Source organism: Talpa occidentalis, unplaced genomic scaffold (genome assembly GCF_014898055.3).
Source record: "Talpa occidentalis isolate TD23 unplaced genomic scaffold, MPIMG_talOcc4v2.1 talOcc4.13, whole genome shotgun sequence".
NCBI lineage: Eukaryota > Metazoa > Chordata > Mammalia > Eulipotyphla > Talpidae > Talpa > Talpa occidentalis.
The window spans coordinates 58,740,911-58,763,095 of record NW_023601322.1 but is presented as its reverse complement, the minus strand read 5'-3'; the positions used below and the strand labels follow the sequence as shown (position 1 = coordinate 58,763,095).

The 22,185-nt window shown below is 53.4% G+C and overlaps 1 protein-coding gene across 2 annotated transcripts in view; it reads right to left on the bottom strand.

The window, feature by feature from the left end:
- CAMK2A (calcium/calmodulin dependent protein kinase II alpha) overlaps positions 1-22,185 on the bottom strand; it is a 58,733-nt gene that overhangs the window by 5,303 nt on the left and 31,245 nt on the right. The window contains exons 7-16 of one of the 2 annotated variants that reach the window (XM_054694264.1): positions 20,477-20,579; positions 19,152-19,235; positions 18,938-19,032; positions 17,725-17,847; positions 17,265-17,348; positions 15,770-15,812; positions 13,397-13,437; positions 8,893-8,925; positions 7,876-7,924; positions 1,000-1,075 (exon numbers count right to left, since the gene is read on the bottom strand). In XM_054694264.1, coding sequence (XP_054550239.1) covers positions 1,000-1,075; positions 7,876-7,924; positions 8,893-8,925; positions 13,397-13,437; positions 15,770-15,812; positions 17,265-17,348; positions 17,725-17,847; positions 18,938-19,032; positions 19,152-19,235; positions 20,477-20,579 — 731 coding nt within the window. The remainder of the gene's footprint in view (positions 1-999; positions 1,076-7,875; positions 7,925-8,892; positions 8,926-13,396; positions 13,438-15,769; positions 15,813-17,264; positions 17,349-17,724; positions 17,848-18,937; positions 19,033-19,151; positions 19,236-20,476; positions 20,580-22,185) is intronic. The other variant, XM_037508946.2, reaches the window with a different exon arrangement.

The following is a 22,185-nucleotide window of genomic DNA, read 5'->3' as shown; positions in this document are numbered from 1 at the left end:
TTGTACAACACTCAGGTGCACATGTACACACATACCTGTGCACAATCACACATGTGCACATGCCTGGACAAGTGCATGCACACGTGTACATGCAGCCTCAGGCTCACACACGCCCCTTCCAAGATCCTGTTCTTCCAGAGATAATCAGTAAATTTCGGAACTTTGCCACCCGCTGCTGAGACCTGCCCACCAGCTTTTGGGTGCAGTGGAATCCAGGAATAGGCTGCCCAAGGAGCAAACCACAGTCAGGTTATTCCCACCTCGCTTAACGCAACAGGCAAGGGTTAGTTGCCTTCGTTGGCAAGCTCTGTCCACCAAAATGTGTAGGTGGTGTCCCCAGGCCCAGGCCTGGTCAGCCCTGGTGGAAACCAGGATGTCCTCAGCCCTGAATCCTTGTGCTCCCCAGGGCAGCCAAGGGCCAGGCCGAGAGGGCTGTGGGAAAACACCAGGGGGCGCTCCAGCCCAGCCTTTGCCCACAGCTGCCTCTCCAAGGGCTGGCCCAGGAGGGTGGGAGGGCTCATAACACCTGCTTCATTTTAAGTTAATTTTGTGTTCTGAAGGACTGAAGGATCCATTCTGGGAATAAGGAGCCTTTCTGCTCACCAGGGGCACACACGCACCCCGTGGGCTCCTGAGGAACGTGAGGAGGTCGCGGGTGAGGGCAGGACCCGCCTCCCTCCCCTCTTTCCCCAGCTCATCTCCCAAGGAGGTGAAGGCTGTATGGAGACCCCTCCTCTCTCCTTGGGGGAGCAAAAGAGTTCAGTTGGTATTCCTTCAAAAGGGTGTGAGGTGGAGGCGGGAGAGGTATAGAGAAGTGCCGTAAACAGAAAGCTTCATGAAAGCGTTAAGTCCAAATGCAAAATGGAAACGTGACTGCGGTCTGGCTCACAGCACATGCAGAAGGGAAGCGCGGGCAGAGTCAATGACCCCCAAGCTGGCCACTCAGCACCCCGAGCGGCCCTCCGGGTGGGACATGCAGAACGGGCCCAGCCGACTCACGTGTAAGACTCAAAATCTCCATTGCTTATGGCTTCAATCAGCTGCTCTGTCACTTTTATAATTTCCTGTTTCCGCACTGCAAGGCAGGAGGGGACACAGAGAGGTCACGGTAGTAGTGAAGGCGGCCAGGAAGACGGCGACTGTCCTGAGATCTGACGGCACCGGCCTGCGCTGGGCCCAAGGCCTCACCTGGAGTGTCTCATGTACCCTCACATCTCCCCTGAGAGGGTGTCATTACCCTCACTTCACAGAAAGGTGAAAATCCCCTCAACTGCAAGGGCCAGAGCCAGTGTCTCCATCGGCTGCCTTTGCCTCCAAGAAGCAGGTCTGATGGACATCCTTACTCAAGGCCTGCTTGGGTGAGCACAAGCCTTGATTCCAAAACATGCTTCTCCTTCCCTTGCGTTGCCACCTGAACCAAAACAAGGTCAACCACGGTAGTTGTCACCCCGGGTTCATGAACCAGGGACTCCCCAGTGATCAAAACCAGGGCCACTGAGGAAGGTGAGGGTTTACTCATCCCTTAGGACTGGGGGAGATTTCTCCTGTATTCAGGCACCTGTGAGAATGAGACACTGAGCTGTCCAGAACTTTCTAAGCATAATGAAAGCCAGTTGCTGAGCCTGGCTTCCCCGTCCGCCAGGGAAACACCACAGCAGCTGGTGTCTCTGGTAGTGGGTTAGGCATCAGTTTTCATATTAGACATGTGCTGGTCCAGCGTTGCCATCTGTGGAGTGGGCCTGGCACCAACACTTAGGCATTCAGAGCTGAACATGTCATGGATAGAGCCCAACTTTGGATCCAGAAAGACTTTATCTAGACTCCAGCCCAGGCCCTCACAGCTGGGCCACCATGAGCCCCAGGTTGGTCCCTGGCCTGTCAGATGGAGAGGATGTGCCCTCCTCCAGGGTTATGAACATGGGTGAGACAATGGCACCAAGCACTTAGCCCAATACCTAGCAGGTGCACTTTGTGCCAGCTCTCCCACCTTCCCACACGCTGCCGCACATACTCCTCACAGAGGCCCTGGGAGATGAGTGGCAAGGCTGACCCGCACTGCTCATGTAAGGAGCCAGCCTCCATGATGAAGAGACTTGAAGCCGGTGTCCTGCCCCAGCAGCACAGTCCTAACAGAAGCCTCACTGGGTTTCTTGGGGGCAGGGCCGAGTCCCCTCTTTCCCCAGCTCCGGCTTAACTTCAACCTGGCAGCTCATTGGCTTACTGGAAACAACTCAGGAAATGCAGATGAACACGTTGCCCACTTCCCAGTGAGGGGGAGCAGGGGAGTGTCCCATGCCTGGCTGCAGCCCTGTACCTGTCCCTTCCTCACCACTACCCATGCCCACCTACCCATCCACTCACAGAGCATTCAGGCTGGAAGAAGCTTGGAGCCCAGAGACTCAACCTCATGATCCAACTGTTGGGGAAAATGAGGCCTGGTGACAGGTGGTGACTTACCCAATGACACAGAATGTATCAGGTACAGAATCTGGCTCCCAGCGTGGGCCCTTCTCCATAAGACCCTGGTGACAATGCACGCCCTACCATGTTTGGGCCCATATGTGGCCAGTATATTTATCTAGTCCAAAGTAAAATATAAGTCCATGAGGCCAAGCTGTGGTTGGAGCCCTGGAACCTGGAACAGGCCGGGCCCCGCAGGCGCTCACTCCCGATGAGCGAGCACCTTGCGTTGTGCTGAGTGTGGAAGATGGAAGCCTCACAGCTCACCTTCATGCGGCCACCACGTCAGAAGAGCAGACGTAAGGGTCTGGGGGAAAGGGCCTGCTCCAGCTGGCACCTGCCCAACCTGAGTTTGTGCTCAAGCTCAGCACACTCTCCCCCCAACCACGTGCCTCTCCAGGCGGGGCCCACACCCCACAGATGTAGCTGTTAGCCTCTGCAGTGTTAGTCACTGCCTCAAGTGACAAGCTCTTTCTCCCCAGCTTCATTAAGAATCCCCACACCTGAGTTTTGCTGGTTACTTGGTGTTACTCTTTTCTCCTAGGGGACCTGTCTGGGGTGGGGCAGAAGCAGCATGACGAATGAAGGGGTGGATAAAAAAAAGAAAAGAAAAAAAAATCTTTTAGTTTTGAAAAGAAACAGAAAAATAAAAAGAAGGGAAAAGAAAGAAAGCAAAACTTAAAAGAGAAAGGGAAAAACAAAACAAAAAAAAAATCAATAATACAATAAAGAGAAAAGAAGGAAGCTGGGCCAGCCCAGGGCCTGGGGCTGCTTCTTGGCATGGTCCCGGTCTCCTAGATGCCTGTCACCAGGAGTCCAAAAGCCCCCCACCAGGTCAATTCCACCCTCCTCCCTAGAACCTGACACCTGGGTGGGAAGAAACCCAGTTAGGCAGGAGACAATTCATCCAGTCGCTCTTACATGGAATCGAGGTGGCAACCCAGAGTGAGTCCACATGTTCCTCGTGGGTTCTGAGGTCCGCACCACCTCCTCTGCATGGATTTTCAGAATCCTTCCAGCTTGCCATGCCACAAGCCCCTCTTTCAAACCCCAGCTCCCCTGGGCTGCTTTTCCCTGCCATCTCAGAGAGGCTAGCAAAGCAGTCACGGGCATGGATTCTTGGAGCCAGATTCCCTGAGCTTGTATCCTGGTTCTGCTACTAATAACTGTGTGACCTTGAGCAAGGTACTTCCCTGTGCCTCAGTTTACCCATATATGTTGGAGCTACAAATAGTACTTACCTCATTTAGTAGTTTTGAGATTTGAGTTAAGAATCTATCAATAGGAATAACTAACACATATGTGGTCCTCACTATGAGCCAGCTGCTATTCCAAGGCTGTTATATCAACTCATTTATATAAATAATGATGCATTATGTAAAGTATTTAGAGCAGTGCTTGGCACTCCACAAATGAGAGCTGTGATTCTTGGCATCTGGAGGTCTCTGAATTGGAAGTTCCTCCTAATGACAGCCTCTAGCCCGAGCTAGTATGGGGACAATTCCTAGCAGACTGACAGGCTACAGTTAGCTCTTAGTTGGACCGTTGGGCCTTCTTAGTTGAGCAGTTCTCACTCTGCACCTACCTCTTGCTTTCAAGTAGAAACCTGTGCCCCTGAAAGTGTCGAGTTATAGTTCTAGTCCCCTCTCTGCCTTCTGGGGCCCTGCAGTGAGAGCCTGCTCCCCCAGGCTCACTGTACACCCCTCCTTAGTCTTCTCTTCACAGGGCTGAAGGTGTCCAGGATGTGGTTTGCAAGATCTGATGAAAGCCCACAATGTATTTAATCTGTCTGGATGTCTCTCTGAATGTGAGCATGTAATCCCTGGTGTGGCTTGATATTGCAAAATATCAGGTCTAGGCTAGCACTCTATCCCCTCCCTAATTCTGGATATTGTACTTCTATTAATGCAGTCTGGGATGGTATCTAATTTGGCTCTTCCTCCACATACTCCAGACACTGAGTTTGCCAACAGTGGAAGAGTAATGTTCAGGAATCTCCCTAGGTTCATTGTCTAGGATGGAAGAACCTGGGGGTCTGTTTCACTTTAGATCTAGAGAAATTTCTCTGGTTCTAGGCTCTTCCCGTGCCCTCAGAAGTTCCATTGCTATGTCAGGGGTTTATCCCTCACACAGGTATTAGACACAACCTCTGGCATTTTTCATTTGCCGGTTGTTCACCCAGACAACCCAGGAGTGCTCCTGTACAAAACTGGGACAAAGCTGAGGGTCCAGAGAGGTTAAGGATTTCTCTCAATATCACACAGCATGCAGAGGCTGAAATGGAATCAGCCTTCTTGATGGATATTTCCCATCATGTCTCTACCCAGATCTGAAGCAGCTCTTTGGGCTGAAGAGGAAATTAATTTTTCATGGAACTGACCAGGAGGAGGTAGAGGAGCAGAAAGGAAGCTGGCAGAGTCACGTGTGGCTCAGAGAGCAAGAGGCCTGGGCACTAAGCCTGAGGGGCTCTGAAATATTAATGTCCCTTTCCTTGCTCAGGGGCACATGTTCCCTGGAGGATGACATTTCTAATTAACTTTAATGTCAGGTCAGAATCCACCCCACCAGCAGCTATTCTCACTTAGTAAGAAGACTTAACAAATTAACACCAGGAAATGGTTCTCTGGAAACTTTCTCTGAGACCTAGAGAAGCAGGGGGAGACACAGGCTCCTCTCTCCTGCCAGCCACAGGAGAAGCTTATGGTGGAGCCAGTCTGCCATGAGACATGACCTTTTCCGTGTGGAGACACTGAGGCAGAGAACAGGGTTCCCGGTCTGTCATTAATCACCAAAAGATGCCCTTTCTCCAGTGTGGGCCTCTGGTCTCCTCTGTAGAAGGGGCATAGGTAAACTTAAAGTCGAGATTTCACAGATGTTTCCTTCCTGATCTTTCTAAAGCACAGGAAAAAGACTGCAGACGTCAGGACTCCGGGACGCACCAGACCCATCTCCCCAGGTGGAAAATGTCTTTGACAGCTCACAGTTTACATTAATAGTGCATACAAATTTTTCATTGCCTGTCCAAATATTTCTCTGTCTGTTTAACGTATAAATATTTGTCTTAAAACGATCTTTGCATAAAATTGATGCTCCAAGAAAATGTCATGCAGCTTCTTTGCCATTTAACCACGAACTCCATTTTGGAAAAAAGAAATTGTGAATTGTTAAACAATTACCAAGCGCCAAATACTGTGGAAGCACTTGAGACACTGCACAGCAATCCTCTGAGGTTGGCTCTATCATAATCGCCTCTTTACTCTTAAGAAAAGTGAGGCTCAGAGAGGCTGAGTGAGTTGTCTAAGGGCGTTCAGCAAATGAACTTTAGCGAGGAAAACAGAGCCAGCTCACTTCCACAGTACCTGTTGGCTCTGAGACCAGGGTCACAAGAGCACAATGAGTCTCCAACAAACTCCCAACCTAACTCTTACCATTGGGGCAGTGAGCCTTAACTCTGAAGAATGTCTTAGAAATGCACCTCTCAGACCTATGGAATCAGAATCTGTAGCAGCAAGGCTGGGCATGTGGATATAAAATCATACTTAAGAACTTACAATGCTGACTTAACATTCTTAACAGAGAATTTATCAAGATGATATATTTTTAAAGATTGTCCCGAGTGCTTCACGGAAGACTGATTTGCGCTAGTGCCAGGTTATGGGCTTAGAGTAACACCCCACCCAGCTGGGAATGAGCGCCGGAGAGGGACACACACAGGCTGGGGCCCGTCTTCCAGGGCTTCCTGGCAGAGCCAGGGTTAGTCATAGCATCTGGGGCTTCGAAACTGCCCTAAAGCCTGACTTATAACTGTGAAAGAATATTTGTTATTTAGAAAAATGCTCTTTAACTCATTGCTGTATTTTTTTAAGAGCAAAATATCTAAACTCCTGAAAGGTCTAAGCTGGTACAATTGCATGCTCTCCATGTTTTTCTCAATGTCAGCAACTCCTCAGGGGCCTCTGACACATACCCCAGAGTGTAAAGTCCTCTGGGCTCCGAGGTCTGCCTGTCCTGGAGACAAGGTCCACGTGCAAGCAGCGCAGAGACATCACTAACTCATTCCAAGGATCAGGTGTTTCCTGAGCAGAAGTCCGTGCCCACCTAAGTACCAAGTGCACCTTCACACGCTGGGCCTCCAGAGTGGTGGTTACAAGTCACGATCCCTGGGTTCAAGTCTTAACTCCACCGTATGAGCCCAGGGACCTTGAGCTACTTGACTCAACTTTTCACTTTCCTGGATTTTAAAGTGGGGTTCACCACAGTTCCAACCTCAGAGATTTATTGTGAAGTTCAATAAATGGAAAGCATTTGCAACAAGCCTAGCACATAGCCAGGGTCCATAAAGGAAGCCATTGTTCTTATTACTGTTGCTAACTATTCTCTCTCTTAATATCAGGTCACAGTTAATATGGTCTGCAAGATCTGACTCAAGTCAGTTCTCGACCAGTCTGGATGCCTCTCTGAGCATCAGCACATAACCCCATGTATGACTCGATGTTGCAGAATGGCAGGTCTAGGCTAGGACTCTCTATCCCCTCCCCAACTCTGGACTCTCCATCTCTATTAATGCAACCTGGGATAGTGCCTAACTTGGCTGTGCCTACATCTACTCAGGACACCAAGTTTGATAACAGTGGAAGATCTCGGGGTCTGGTGATTCTTAGATTTGGAGAAATTCCCATCGGTTCAAGACCCCTCCCAGGCTCTCAGCAATCCCACTGCTATGTGAGGGCTTTATCCAGCAGGTGTTTAGTAGCAATCGTTGGCATTTCTGATCTGTCAGTTATTCACCCAGACAACCTAGGAATGAGCCCTTACAAAGCTGAGGCAAATTGAGACTCCAGAGAGGTTAAGATACTCTCTCAAAGGCACACAGCATGCCAAGGCTGAGGTGGGATCAGCTACTAGGGTCACAGTTCTCTGGGGTTTTGCTCCTTCATTCATCCATCTGAGGGCTTTCAAGGACCATAATATACAAGTTACAGTGGCCCTGCATTTGGGGTTGGTCTGAGATAGGCTTTCTCATACTCTAGTCAACTGAACTTTCTGAATTTTGCTTTCCCTTCCTTTACTTTGCATGTTTTAAAAATCAACTCACTTTTTAAAAATTCAAAAACACTTCAAAAAGAAAATTTCTATCACTACTATACATTTGTGACTTGGGTTGGTTAAATTAATTTTTTCTAATGCATAACCTCTAGGATAAGAGAAGTTCATCTATGTACCCCTTGGGCACTGAGTGCCCCGCCCAAGGAAAGAGCACCCCACAGAATGCCCAGTCTGAAGAGTCAAAGCAGGGCTTGTGAAAGATGAACCAGACACAGGTTAGCGCTGCGCCCTCTCAGGGCAGGTGTTGTCTGTGAAGGGGCCTGCTGGGAGGCCCGGGGGCCCAGACACCGAAGGCAAGGCCCCCCCTACCTTTGGTGTCTTCATCCTCAATGGTGGTATTGGTGCTCTCAGAAGATTCCTGCCAAAGAGAACATGGGGCACGGTGAGACCTGACGGGCAGCAGGATGAAATACAGCCAGTTGGGGGGCTGCCCTGCAGCCCTAATGCAGTAGCCCAGTTTCTGTCAGCCTCACAGGCTCTGCCATCCAGATGCTGCACTGAAAACCTGCCAGACCTCCAAGCCTGAGGGGAATGGGCCCAGCTAAGCAGGTGGCTGGCACTGGGGGCCATGGATGGAGGGAGGGCTTCGAGGAGAACCCTGGCCTTTCTGGAAGGGCTGGAAGGGGGTTCCTGGGATCTGTCTGCTCAAGGAGCAGAGAGCAGGTATGGGGGAGCAGAGAGGCACTGGCGGCCACAGAATGGGAGAGGAATGCACACACTGGCAGGAGAGGAAGAGAGAGAGAGAGGAAGGCCCAGTGTGAGAGCTTTTCAGGGGGAGAAAAACCACGCAACTGAGTGAGACAGCAATGGAATCAGAAGAAGAGGGACGTGGGCCACCATGCCTCCACTGGAACCCCTAGACAGAGGCCGGGGCTGGTGGTCCCTCTGCCACCGGCGGGCCCTGGGTAGCCTTGCAGAAGCTCAAGAGTGGCCTCCGCTGTACCCACTACTCAGGCCAAACCAAGCCCCACCCTCGCTGCAACTGGCACCGACCAAGCCCTGAGATGAGGGCCAGAGCAGAGGGGCGGGAGAAGCGAGAAGCCGAGAGCTGGACATGGGATGGGGCTCAGATCACCCTCCAGACCGGAGGGTGTACTCAAGTCTACCATCAGGCTGCTGGTCTGGGCCATGGAGTTGGAGGTGTCAACAGAAACACGCAAACAACACACACGCAACACACATGTTGTTGCACAAGGCACACATACCAAGCACGCCCTGTGTGCCCGCTCCCCGCCCCGGGTTCCCAGTGCAGCCTGCAGGAGGGAGGCAGGAGCGAGGGTTCGAGGCCCAGCATTTACCGGCGTTTGGGAGACGGCAGACACTCACCATTAACTGAACGCTGGAACTGGACTTTCTTTTCTGGAAAAACAAGGAGAAGAGATGGGACAGGAAAAGACACAGCGTGAAAACGGCAGGGAGCAGAGGAACAAATGACAGGGGAGATTTGGGAGGAGGATGGGCCTCAGGGTCATCCTCTGTGGCCCCTTGCCAGGATGGCATTAGTGAAAAGAGTCAAGGTCATCAGCTGCCACTGACTTGGCAGGGCCAGTCCTCTCTCGGCCTGAAGTCTTGGGGTCTCACACACAGCAGTTCAAGCTCCACGTCAGTCCTCTTGGACAGGGCAGCCTTCTGCGCTGTACTCAGTGGGAGAAGCTGCCTAAGGCCTAAGATCCAAAACTTTTGGACAAAGACCACACCAACCAGGAACTGTGGCCCCAGTCTCCTAGACTCCCTGGACATCCCTGTAGAGGGAATCCCACTCTTGGTTGGGCTGAGTGCTCCAGGGAAACTTGTCAAAAGTACACATAAGCAGGAGTTTTGTAACTAGGTCAGGAGTAGGGTCTAGGCCTCTCTATTTCCAAAGCAGGGTCAGGTGTGGGCACCAGTCCTGTAAGTGACCTTTGAAATCCTGCTCACATTCACACTTGTCAGTGACTGACCTAGAGAAAGAAACTGAGGCAAAGCCAGAAGTAAAGCTGAGCCCAGAACTTGACTCTTTGGGCCTGGCCATTTGGCCTGTTCTAGCTTTGGAGGCACTTATATTGGCTGAGAAACCAGGGAAGGAGAGAAAGTGAGGACCGATATAAATTATTTTCTCCCTCTCTCAGCTCTGAGCCAGGAGTCTTAAAGACTCTCATTCATAGAGGTAGCAGGTCCAGACCAAAACTTGCATTGGACAGATAAGAAACTAGGGCCCCGGGAAGGGCGGAGGCTTGCCCAACTGGTGGCTGCAGGCGGAGGCTAGACCCGCTGCGTGCAGAGTCTCTCTTCTGCCCCAGTCTCTGGGCACCCACCAACTGACCCCGCTTCAAAGGCGTGTCTTTCCTAGATACACTTCTGTCAGAGAGGCCAGGAAGCCTCTCTCTTGCTGCATGTGAGAGGAGCAGAAGGGAGACTGGAGATGCTCTCAGGGGAGGCATGTGCCAGGGGGAGGCACTGAAGTTTCCCTGAGCGTCCTAGAGTCTAATTTTGGGCTTTCTGACTAAGATCCAGGAGCCCTGAGTGTTAGGAACCTAGAAGCCTGTCTGTCCATCCAGGGCCCCCACAGACGTGGCAGGGGGGCTTGCTGGGTACTTCCAGTGTCAACATTCCCAGCCTCACATCTGTCCCAGTGGGCCGGGCAGTGGGACATCCAATCACAGCCATGGCCAGCTGTCCCTCCTCTCCTTCTTATGCGGCCTTGCTCCCAGGTGGAGCCGGGCCAGGCCCACTGTGTATGGGAGGGGACAGGCCGCACAGGCTGTCAGCAGAAACCTGAGGAACGGCACAGGGGCCAGGAAGTTCCAGGCAGGACACGAGGAGGAACACAGAGCAGAGACTGCATCAGATCCGGACGCACAGTGACAGGATGGGACATGGGGGAGGGTCACGACGGCACGGATGGGACACCAACAGGGGCAGTGAGTGGGGTTGAGGGGTGGGAGCAGCTGGCCCCTCCTCACAAACACAGAGGCCTGGGGAGGTTGGGGGCTGGCCTTGCTTCTTGGCGATAGAAAGACTAGTTCCCAGATCACAGATGATGATGGTACCAGCCACAGCCCCGCGGACCAGCACTTAGCTTTCACCAAAACAAGAGTCACATCTCTTAGAACCACAAGGAGAAGCTTGGTTCTAAGGCTACAAGGATGGTGGAAATGGAGAATGGTTGAAGTTAGCCTCGCAGAGCCCCGCAGACCCAGAAGGCACCGTATCACGCCATCGCTCGAAACGCCCGCAGCCATTTTTCCTCCAGCGTTGGAACTGACCTCTGGTTCTTCAGCTAAGGCCCAGATGAAACAATGGTTTGCTGCCAGGGACCAAGTTGTGGGAAGAGTATGTCTTTCCCCCTTTGGCGGAGCCTGCGTTGGCTTAAGGACTCCACCTGGCCACTCTGGTACGAGCCTCCTACCAGCCCCCAACACAGGGGCCAGACCTAGTGGCCCAGGTCCCCGAGTGGGGAACAGTGGGGCAGGGACTCACCCACGGCTTCATGACCTTAGACTCGGTTTCAGTTGTAGTGAGAACATAAGTGGACCCCCCCAGAGTGACACAGTGCAGGCTGGGCTCCCCAAATTCCAGGCAAGGACCCTGATAACTCTCATCTTCCAGCTGGATGTGCCCCCTCTTGCACCTCAAGGAAGGGATGGAGGCTGCGCTACAAAGACACAGTGGGGCAGGATGAGCCTTCAAGCATCTGTCCATCCACACCCAGGCCACCCTGAGAGGTCACTTAGGGCCTGTCCGCTGGAGGGAGCAGTGACACTTTCTTCAGCTGCACCCACTAGAAAGCCTCTGGGGTGACCAGGTGGAACCCCACGTGCCTCCACCTCTGGTCTTGCTGAGAGAGGAGTTTTTCCAAGGACTCACAGAGGGAAACCCTGACCTCATGCTCATGGGCTCTGCATTAGCCATTGCCAGAGCCACACCAAGAGGCCAGCAGTCCTGGGGGGCCGGCCTGCTGTCCCCTCCTCCACTGACCTGGACCACAGCCCACCAGTGCCTGTGGTCTCTGTCCCCAGGTCCACCAAGTACAATTTTCCCCAGAGAGTCCAGCACCCCCAACTCAGAATCTAAAACCCTGGACCAGAGAGCACCCTGACTCCAAACCAGCTGTCCCCACATTGCTCCTTCCTCCATCATCCTTTCAAATTGGGCAGAAGGAGTTTGCCTCCTGGGAAACCCCAACATCAGGCAAACCAGGACTCAGCACAGAACTCCATCCAGAATCTGGGATGGGTGCATGTTAACTCTATAAACTGGATTGACTTAGGATCTGTGGTTACCAAATATTTTCTTAAGCAAGCTTTGTTTTCAGGAGCAATCTTACCCGAAAGTCCAATATATAAAGCAGATAAGATGATAACAGTGCCAGCGTTGCCCAAGCTTGAAGGGCACCCCAGTACCACCTCTGTTTGTCAATGCACATTTTCTCAGTTAATCCCCATAAACACTCCTGGGAGGTGGACCTGTTTGGACCCCTTTGGCTAGAACGAGGTGACACAGGTGCAGAAGACTCAGGTGACCAGCAGAGGGCTCCACTGTCACTGCCCAGGCTCCCTCACCACTGCCATGGCTGCTGTGCGGAGCTGCTTTGGTTGAAGGGACATGAGAAGCCCAGAAACTTCTCTGCTTGACCTCCTCTTTCAAATTCCACCCCACCTATGTGCTGTTAGAGGTATCTCCCTAGAACCTCTGGGCTACAAGAAATTCATTTTGAACCCAACAGCTTCGGTTGATAACAAAATAATTATGTAGTCCTCAGAACCCAAGATGAAAAGGGCCAAGGACTAGATAGGTTTTGTTGCTTTCTCCTTCTTTTTTTTTTTTGCTTGTCATTTTTTCAAACCGCTATCTTGGACGTCATAGTGCGGTTCCCCTTCCACCTGCCCACTGCACAAATAGGGCAACCCTAGCCCACAGAGGGCTAAAGGCCTGGATGCTGGTCTCATCCAGCCAGAGGGAGGTCTGGATCCCCTCCCATGCACCCCCCCCACCCCCAACAGACCAAAGTCAGCTCATGATACTGTACATGTCACCACAAACAAAGCCATGAAGCCCACCTGGGTGGCTATGTTTGGATAGCACCGCATACTTTCCAGTGTCCCAGGCACAGCCCAGCCCTGGGACCCTGGCCAGGCAGGGCTCTGAGCCCAGAAAAAGGCAGGGTCTCAAGAGAGGAGAACCCACAAGGCGAGCCAGTGGCAGGGGAGGAAAGGATCAGAGTTCGGGCCCAGGCCCAGAAAGCAGAGGGAGAAGAGAGAAGAGGGCATGTCAGCAGATGTGGGGGGAAGTAGCTCGGGCATTGGGGAAGGGACAGAGGCAGGCCTGGGTGCAGGAGGGTGCAGGAGGGTGGGATTCTTGGCGCTGGACCCCCAGACTTTCATGGAGAAGAGTGCCTCTAGACCCCAAAGCCAAGAGGGAGAGCTGCCCTGGGCTTTGTGGGTTGGACTCGGGTGTACAGTGGGACTGAGGCCCACACTTGGGAAGAAGGAGGTCATCCCTCATGATCATCTGGGTCCCCTCTTTGCTCTTCAGTCCTCCAGTCTCAGAGAACCACAATAACCTGGACCAATAGCCTAGGACCTGTCCATATCCTGGCACCCACCCTAAAACCCAGGCCACCTGCCTCTCCCACCCTCTCTCAATCCTGGTCCCCATCACCCCCCTCCAATCCTGGTGAGAGGGTGGGCACTGAATCCCAGGCCTCTGGCTCTGGGGACATCTGACAGCAGGAGTCACCCATATTCCCAGAACACCATCAGCAAGGCCTGGGTCTAACCCCAGCCTGAAACCCAGCCTGTTGGCTAAAAGGCTGCCAGAGGCTGGCCCTGCCAGGCTTCCGGGGCCTTACCTTCACACCATCATTCTTCTTGTTTCCCCCACTCTTCCCTCCTGCGGAGGACAGAAAGTAGAGGGTTAGCAGTACCAGGCAGGGCACCAGGGCCCACAGAGCGAGGAAAAGCAGCATCCACAGGCAGCCGAAGGGCCTGAAGCCGGTTTGGCCAGCTGGGGGGAGACCTCCTGGTCCTGCTCCTCCTCCCTTCTCGGTGGCCCTGGGATTGCTGCCGGCCCCGTAGGTGAGCCTGGGCTCCCCAGTTCTCAGCAATCTCAAGTATGACCCGCTGGCCCCATGGGTTGAGGGAGGTGTCCAGGACGGCGGAGTTGCTTTTTCAGCCTGGGGATTCCCTCTGGATCCCAGTCACCACCCGTGTTAATAGTGGCCAACCCAGAGGCCTGGCTGCCCGGCCGGGGTTGGACGCTCCCTGCCCACCCTGGCTGGCTCTAATTTTAGCCCCATGCTGCTGCAGAGGTCATGTGTCAGCCCTGCCTACTCACTCTGGACAGCTGCAAGCCACATTTTGCCGGTGACAAAAAGCAGATGCCCCCCACCGCCCCCACCCCGGGCCCATCCCTGCCAGAACACCCATCCCTTGCAGAGGCCTCCTACCCTCAAACTCGGGGGCCGCCCTGGGCTGCCTGTACCCAGGCTGGCCAAGAAAAGCAGAACAGCTGCTCGCGAGGAGGCTCACCTCTGCGGCTCCCTCCACCCCTCATCACCTCCTGGCCAGAGCCTAGGAGAGGCATCAGCAGTAAATGGCACAAATGCCAGCCCTGCCTGTCTGCTCAGACCTCAAGTAAATGCCGTAAGCTAAGTGAGACCGGGATCCTGAAAGTGTTTGGCATAGCCTGGCCCCGCATGTGGTAGGTGTCAGGGAGCTAGAAGCCACTCAAAATCTTCCTGGGCCCTGGGACGGATGAGCTAGGGCAGGGGACCATACCTAACAGTGACTCCCCAGAAGTTCCTGGTAGGTTCAGCTTCCAGCCATCCTCACATTTCCACCCATGACCCCTTGCAGGCTCTCGTCCAAAGTTTTCCTCTTGCAAAGCAAGATTGGGGGGTGGGTACCTCTGGATCCCAAAGCCGAGAAGAATGCCTGTCCATTCACCACAAGCTTTGTGGGCAGATTGGGGTGCACAGTGGGTTGGGGGGACAGCTCGCCCCTCAGCCTCAAAGGGCAGCCCTTCACAGCTCCTGCCCTGAGGGTCCGGAGAGGCTACTTATTCCGATTTTTCGAGAGAAGACAGAAATTGGGTTTTTTCTAGGAAAGCTTCTGATTTTGAAGTGCTAAAAACTACTTCCAAGAATTTTTTTAAAACACTACTGTTCCCCCCAGAACATGCAGAGATGGGAAATGACCCCCAGGCACCACTTGGTCAGGTCAGCACTAGAGTTCTCTAGGGGCCGTTGGTTGTTAAAAAAAGACTCTGACTGGGTGGCTCATCTTTCAGCTGCAGGAACTTCAGGGTCCTTGCTCTGGGGAGAGGGGGAGGAAGCTCAGCGCAGCGGTTCAGAACCCAACGCTGAAGTTCCAGGGTTCCCCACTCTGGTCTCACTCTCCCAGCTGGCTGCCTGGGCAGGTGGACCCTCTGCCTGGGGCTTCCTGGAGTGACACTGGCTTCAGGGCCAGCCACGCGTCCTCAGCTGCTTCTCCCATTGGCCCAGCCCCAGTCAGAGGGCCTCTCGGGTGAGCTCTGCTATATCTGCTCAGCTGCCCGGTCAGCTGCCGCGGGGTCCCCAGAGAGAAGCCTCTGGCAGGCGCTGGCCCTAGCACATCAACGTGCCAGGGGGAGCTTCTTGCTAAATCCTGACACTAATCCTTCCCTTTCTCTCTTAGGGCCACATGCCACAGGGCACTGGGCACTCCCCACCTCAACTAGCCCTGCTTTAGCCAAGGCCAAGGGCTCATACCCTGGACTCCCTGGTGACCCAGCCTGGTTAGGGGTTGGTCAGTGCGACCTGGTACGAGTTGATGTCACTCCCTAAAACAGCTATGGAATAGCCCCCATTGCTTGGTCACAAAGGCCACCTGAGCAGCATGGTGACTGCTTAGCACATGGTGACTCCAGGAAGGATGGGGAGCTGCAGCCCCACATCAGGGAGGCCGTCCCCTCCGGCTAGCCCAGTCTAAGAAGCCCGGCACTGCCGGGTGGTGGGGGAGGCAAACTGAACCTCTACTGTCCTGGTAGGCCCTGAGCTTGCTGACCTTGACCTCTCCCCACTTCTGAGTACAAGTTTGTGTCAAGTGCACTGTATTCCAGAGCTGGGTCCTCTGCAGCTCCCTCTCTCCCCAGGACCCAAGCCTGAGGACACCCAGATATCCGACATGGCAATGTCCCCACCTCCTGCAAGATGTACTGGGGACTTTGAGATCCCACCACCTACCAGAAAAGTTCCTGGTGGCCAGCATGGTGGTGAGGATGGCCCCCTGCAACAGATAAGAGGAGGGGGCGAGGGAGAGAGGAGGCAGAAAATGGGAGGGGCGTGGGGAGGGAGAGCAGATGCTCCATTCAGAGAAACAGGGCCAAAGTCTGTGCCCCTACCCTGCCATCTGTCCCCCACCCACAGCCAGAGCCCACCACCAGCTCCCTGGAGAAGCTGGGATGGACGGGCTAGGCCTTAACTGGCACAGCTCTGGGGCAGATCCATCCAGGACAAGATATTAATAGGTTCCACCGGCCTGGCCCGAGCTAGTGAATGAGCTAGGGGGACACCTGCTGGTGGGGGCCCCTGAAGGCCAAGGAAACTTCCCGCCTAGGCAAGAATGGGAGGCCCTGAGTCCCTCCGTCCCAACCCCATCCACCTGAGGCACTCAGCAACTCACTCTAGTGTAGGCTCGTCCCTCCAAGGTCCCTGGCCCAGAACCCAGAGAGTTAGGTGGAGAAACTTTCTTCTGTCAATGAGAGAGCTGGGAGGCCGTAGTCCTTTAGTTTCTGGTGCTGTCTAATCGGGACACCTTCTGAGTTCAGGATCTTAAGAATCCCTGGTTCCAGCACTTGGAGACATCCTCCGTGACAACGCCCTCCAGGGGCAGGAGTGGGGCCCAGTTCTCCTGGCCTCATGCTGGCCACTACCCCCGACCCAAGTCTCTGTCCTGAGCCACGATGCCAGGCCAGGGAACTGTCAGCCTGGGAGCAAATTAGCTGAAGTTTTAACACCTGTCACTCAGGGTGCTCATCACTGTTCTGCTCTAACTGACTGGGGATCCCCCAACCCTCATCCTATCTATTCCAGGGGTCCCTGGCAAGGGCTGTGGCAGAATCTGGGTTCTGAGAAGACACAGGACCTGCAGAGAGGGCACCATTCAGGGACAACTTTGGTCCCACTCTGGCTTCCTCAGGGCCACGATCACCCTTGTCCAAGTCTCTGGGTCATTCCTCTCGAGAGCGCCATAACTAGGGCCTCTCAAACCCCACCATAGTCTCCTGCCCAGCCACTTGTCATCCTTGAAACCTCTCCTTAGCAATACTGAAACACTTGAAGTTTCTATCAGGAGTCAAGTTCAAGCTTCCAGACTCTGCACCAACCTTTCTGTCTGTCGGGAATGTCCGCCCACTCTGACATTTCCCTGTGATTCCCGCTTATCCTTCAGGGTATTGGTTTAAATCCTTCCTTGGTCCTGGTAGACCTCGTTCCTGGCCCTGCTGTGTATCCCCCAGCCTCAGGGTATGCCACTGCACAGCACTCACCACTGCCCTGCAATGTCCTGGTCGTCTGTCTGTCCTCTCCACCGCTCATCCCCAGCCCGGACAGTAGGTGCTCAATCAACGCTCGTTGGCTCAACCAGGGAAAGAACTAGCAAGTGAATCTCTTGGTCTCTGTGGAGACCCAGGCCAAGCTACTCCTGAGTCTGGGGCTGTGGAGGGTGAGAACATGTTACCTTCAGTTTCCTCCTGGCATTGAACTTCTTCAGGCAGTCCACGGTCTCCTGTCTGTGCATGCAGGAGGCCACAGTGGATCGGTGCTATGGGAAGAAGGAGGAGGTCTATGAGCAGAAGGAAGGTCTACCCAAGGACCCTTTGAAGGGCATCTTAGGGGGAGTGGCTGGCATCCAGAGGGGACAATTCCTAGTTCTTAAGGATACTGCAAAATGAGCAGAGCTTGGCATCCCTGGCACCAGACACTCAAGGCCAGCAGCACTCCCCAGCCATGACACCAATCTAGAACAATCCCTCATCTTCACTTCCCCATGAGACCCACAGAGGGTCAGCGTTTCTTGGATCAAGGCCCCTCAGCCCCAAGCTAGACCTACAGGCCCGGTGGCAGGGCCAGGACTCTATGAGGGCCTGCACCCTGAGGTCTAGAGATGCCCCTGGGAAGGGCCCTTAGAGGAAGCTCACCGAGATCCAAGGGTGCTTGAGGGCCTCGGCAGCTGTGATGCGTTTGGTCGGGTTGATGGTCAGCATCTTATTGATCAGGTCCTTGGCTTCTGGGGTGACAGTGTCCCATTCTGGCGATGGAAACTGGAAAGGGCAGAGGGGCCAGGTTTGCCCAGCCTAACCCAGGCCACCCCTGCGATCCCCCAGCCCCTGACTGGCAGGGGAGCAGGCAGGGGTCCTACTGCCTGTCCACTCAGGTATCCACAAGCAAGAGGAGCTAAGGCTCCTCACCACAGGAGCTCCTCTGGGATCAGGGGTACCCCTGGCCCCAGGACAAATCAGAACAGCAATCAGAGGGAAAGGAGGCCCCCCTCTGTTATTCTGGGACTGTGCTTATGTGCTGAGCAGCAAGCCAATAGTCATAACCCAGACCTCAAAGCCAGAAGTCGTGGGTTCAAGTCCTGACTCTGCCTCCTGGGCTGTGTGACCTTGAGCATATCATGTGACCCTTCCAGCTGCCTCTAGAATTGCTTCAAGGACTAAATAAATAGAAAACACATGGTATGTGACTGGATGGGTATCAGCCATGCAGAGAAACTTGTTAGAAGCATGGACTCCAGAGCACACTGCTTGGGTTCAAATCCCAGCCACCCATTTCTTAGTTATTTGATCTGGGCAGTTCTGTAAACTCGCTGTGCCTCAGCTTCCCTATCTGTGGAATAGGGAAACAACAGTAGCTATGTCATAGATTGGGATGTATGTGTAATAACACATGCAAAGCATTTAAAAGAATGCTGTTTTAGCTTATATTATTATGTGTATATATAGAAATAATCATATATAAATATATAATATACATACTTCATATATTTTATATGGTATATTTTATTAAATATATTATTTGTGTTTGTGTGTGTGCGTATATGGCTTTTTATATATATAAAGACAGAGAGAGTGAGTGCTCATCTGGTTCCTGGGGTCTATCCCCTTACCCACTTTAGGACCTGTGGGGTCCATGGGATAAACCCCATCTCCTAAATCCCCAGACTAACATAGTGCCTAGCCCCAGTCTCTCTTCAGGCTCCACCTGCCCTTCATCCTTTATCCACAACAGAAACTGGGGGCTGGGGGGCACGGCGGGAGAGAGGCGTCCTCAGGTCTCTGCTCACAGGTCGTGGGCTTTCATGAAAGGGGGCCCAGGGGCGACAGCATTGGAGAAGGGAGCAACACTCACATCATAGGCGCCGGCTTTGATCTGCTGGTACAGGCGGTGCTGGTCCTCATCCCAGAATGGGGGGTACCCAACCAGCAGGATGTACAGGATGACGCCTGGGGAGAGGAGCAGGAGAGCCTCAGCCCCCTGAGAAGAACCATGTGGGGAGCGATGGGAAAGGAAGCAGTGCTGAGGTGCAGGCAGTTGGACAGAAAGGTGCCCCTGGGGGACTCACCACAGGCCCACAGGTCCACGGGCTTGCCATAAGGGTCCTTCCTCAGCACTTCTGGGGAGAGGTATCCGGGTGTCCCTGCGAACCCTGCTCCTCAGACACACACACAGGCAGACACACACACAGAGGTTGGCACATAAGTAACCTGCAAGAACCTGCAAGAGGAGGGATGGGGGTGGCCCTGGAGATGGGTAATCACCAGCTGCTCCCCCTCACCACCATCCCCAGGGCAGCCCCGGGCAGGAGAAAGCCCTGCCGGGTAAGCCAACAAAGCCTGCAGACCGGGCGGACAAGCACATGGCACCTAGTCCCCACCCCCACGGCAGAGCCTGTGGCAGAAGTGACTGATGGATCCCAGAGACTTCGCATGGGACCTTGATAGCTTAAGAAACTTCTCGCATGGCCTCTTCATGGCCACCACAATTCAGTTGCTGGTGGCATATCAGATGACTATCCCTGCCTGACAGTTCCAGGCTGAGCTGAACCCCGATCCACTCCCCACTGTCCCAGTACCCTGAGAGTGGATTCTGGGGAGGCCTGTGGCCTATCCCCAACTCTGCCTCTTGGGTAGATCGTTTTCCCTTCAAGTCTTCAGTTTCCTCATCTGTTAAGTGAGGGATTAGGATTCCTGTCTGAAATACCTCCCGGCATTGTTGGGAGGATGAATGGAAAGAGCTGATTTCACAAGTAATCATAACAGTAGTTGCTATTATTAGAGTGTGTGCTAAGCCTTGAGCTGGGCCCTTTGCACACCTGATCTCAATTTTACACAGCCCTAGGAATGGAATTATTTACCCCATTTTACAGATGACAAAACAGGCTCAGAGAGATGAAGTGAAGCCCAAAGTCATATAGCTTATAAGTAGCAGGGTTGAGATTTGAACCCAGAGCTCCGGCTCTTCATCACTAGTCAATATCGTCCACAGAAGAGAATCTCCAGATAGCTGAAAGAACATGATTCCTCCACATCCACAGTGTGAGGACTGCCTGAGCTCACATCCTGGCTCTTTCTCTCTGAAGTTTCCTTAATCTTTTCCAAGTTTCTTTGCTTCTGCTCATATGTAGAATTGGCATAAAAATCTCTGGCACCCAAGCAGTTAGGGGAACCCCATAGGACCCCCAGACATGTTCTGTTATAATGATAATCATGGCCCCCAGGGAGAGGGGCATCACCCACTGACCCAGAGAGTAGGGGCTGGGACCTCCTCCCTGCACCCTGGCTAGTGGCACAGTCACATCCAATTCACCCAGGCTTAGTCTGAGGGCTCAGAGGCCCAGGTGTCAGAGCAAGGTTGGTCCTGTCACCCTGCCGCCCCACCACCACTCACCAAACCATGCCTGCTGCTCCCCCTCCACCTCTATGGCCAGGCCGAAGTCCGCCAGCTTCACTGCAGCGCCCTTGAGCTTGGAGGCCAGCAACAGATTCTCCGGCTTCCCAGAAGCAGAGCAGAGAGGGAGAAAGGGGGGGGAAGGACCAAGAGGACAGTAAATGGATTCAGAGCCTCACCTTGGGGAGCCTGGGCTAGATAAGAGGAGTAGCCAGACAATCTAGAGGTGTCCTGCCCCCACCTCTGGTCCAACCACAGGATCCCAAGCCTCTGATCCCAGAGACAGAGCTACAGTGAGTGACTAGGTCACAACCTTCGTGTCTGCAGCTGGAACACTCTTGCTCCACAAGTTAGGCCCTCTGCCCCCTCTCTCCGGGGACTGAGGTTGGGCTGAAGATGTACAGAGGGCTGGGAGACAGTTACCACCACAATAAGAAAGAAGTAACATTTATTGTGCCCCAACTGTGTGCTAGACACTGGGCTAAGTGTTTTGGATCTATCATTTCATTTACCATCACAATAGCCCTTTGGGGTAGATCATCTCCATTCTCCACAGGGTCCTTCCTATATCTCCTGAAACAGCCATGCTTGTTCCTACCTCAGGGCCTTTGCACTTCCTGTCCCCACTGATGCATTTGCTTTCCCTGTGAGCTTCATCCACACTCACCTGCACATCACCTCCTCAAGGAAGCCCTCCATGATACTCTATCTGAAGGAGGAATCCCCAGACAGTCTGGCTTTAATTCCTTTTCATTACCTTCACAGATCTCACAATTGTTTTTTCCCCATTTGTCCGAGTGCTTGTTCATTATCTGTCACCCCCGTGGAATGTGTCCTATCCACTGTCAGCACCTAGGACAGTGGGCAGCATGGAGCAGGTGCTTAATAAGTATTTCTCATACATATAAAGATGAGGACATTTAGGCTCAGAGAGGTTCAGTGACTTGAACAAAATCACACAGCTAGTAAATGATTGATCAGGCCGGAGGCTGCGTGACTCTGAAACTCTCCTCTTAACTGCTCGAGGCTGAGAGAAGGGGTCTCTCACGGACCACTGGGTCACTGGGGCATTGAGGCGGATGCCTTCTGCTGGCCTGGGGGACAGGAGAACCTCTCCTGAGGAGAGATAAGTGTGGGCTCTGCAGTTAGACACCCCTGGCTCTGACCCAGTGCTGCCAATTCTATCTGGAACTCGGGCAAATTACTCACTCTCTGAGCTATCCTCTGGAAAAGTGAGAAGCATGCACACAGGTTAATTGTGACAATCCATGTAGAGCACTTGGCAGTGGCCCACAGCAAGTGCAGGGTGACGCTGTGACTTCTGCTTGAGGAGGGGCTCTGAGTCTCTGGAGACAGCTACCTTCCTGTCCTCCTCTGACCCTTTCCCCACCGGGAATTCTGAGAGGGCCTCATATCTGGCCTTTCACTCTCCAAAGCTAGGTGGGACCAAACCAATATAGATCCGTCTGCCCATAGTTAAGGCCCCTTTTGTCCTCTGGGGACTGCGTTCCCAGCGTGTCCCAGGTCTCAGTAGCTGTCCTGTCCTGGTTTGATGAATGCGCCACTAATTAATCTGCCCAGAGTGGCCTAAATTTGTGCTGCGTCTGCTCCGCCCTCCTCCTGTGCAGAGGCTGTAGCTATAACGGGAACAGGCCCCTTGGGAGGGCCGCCTGCTGTCTGGACGGAGACCCTGCCCGCAATACCCTCGC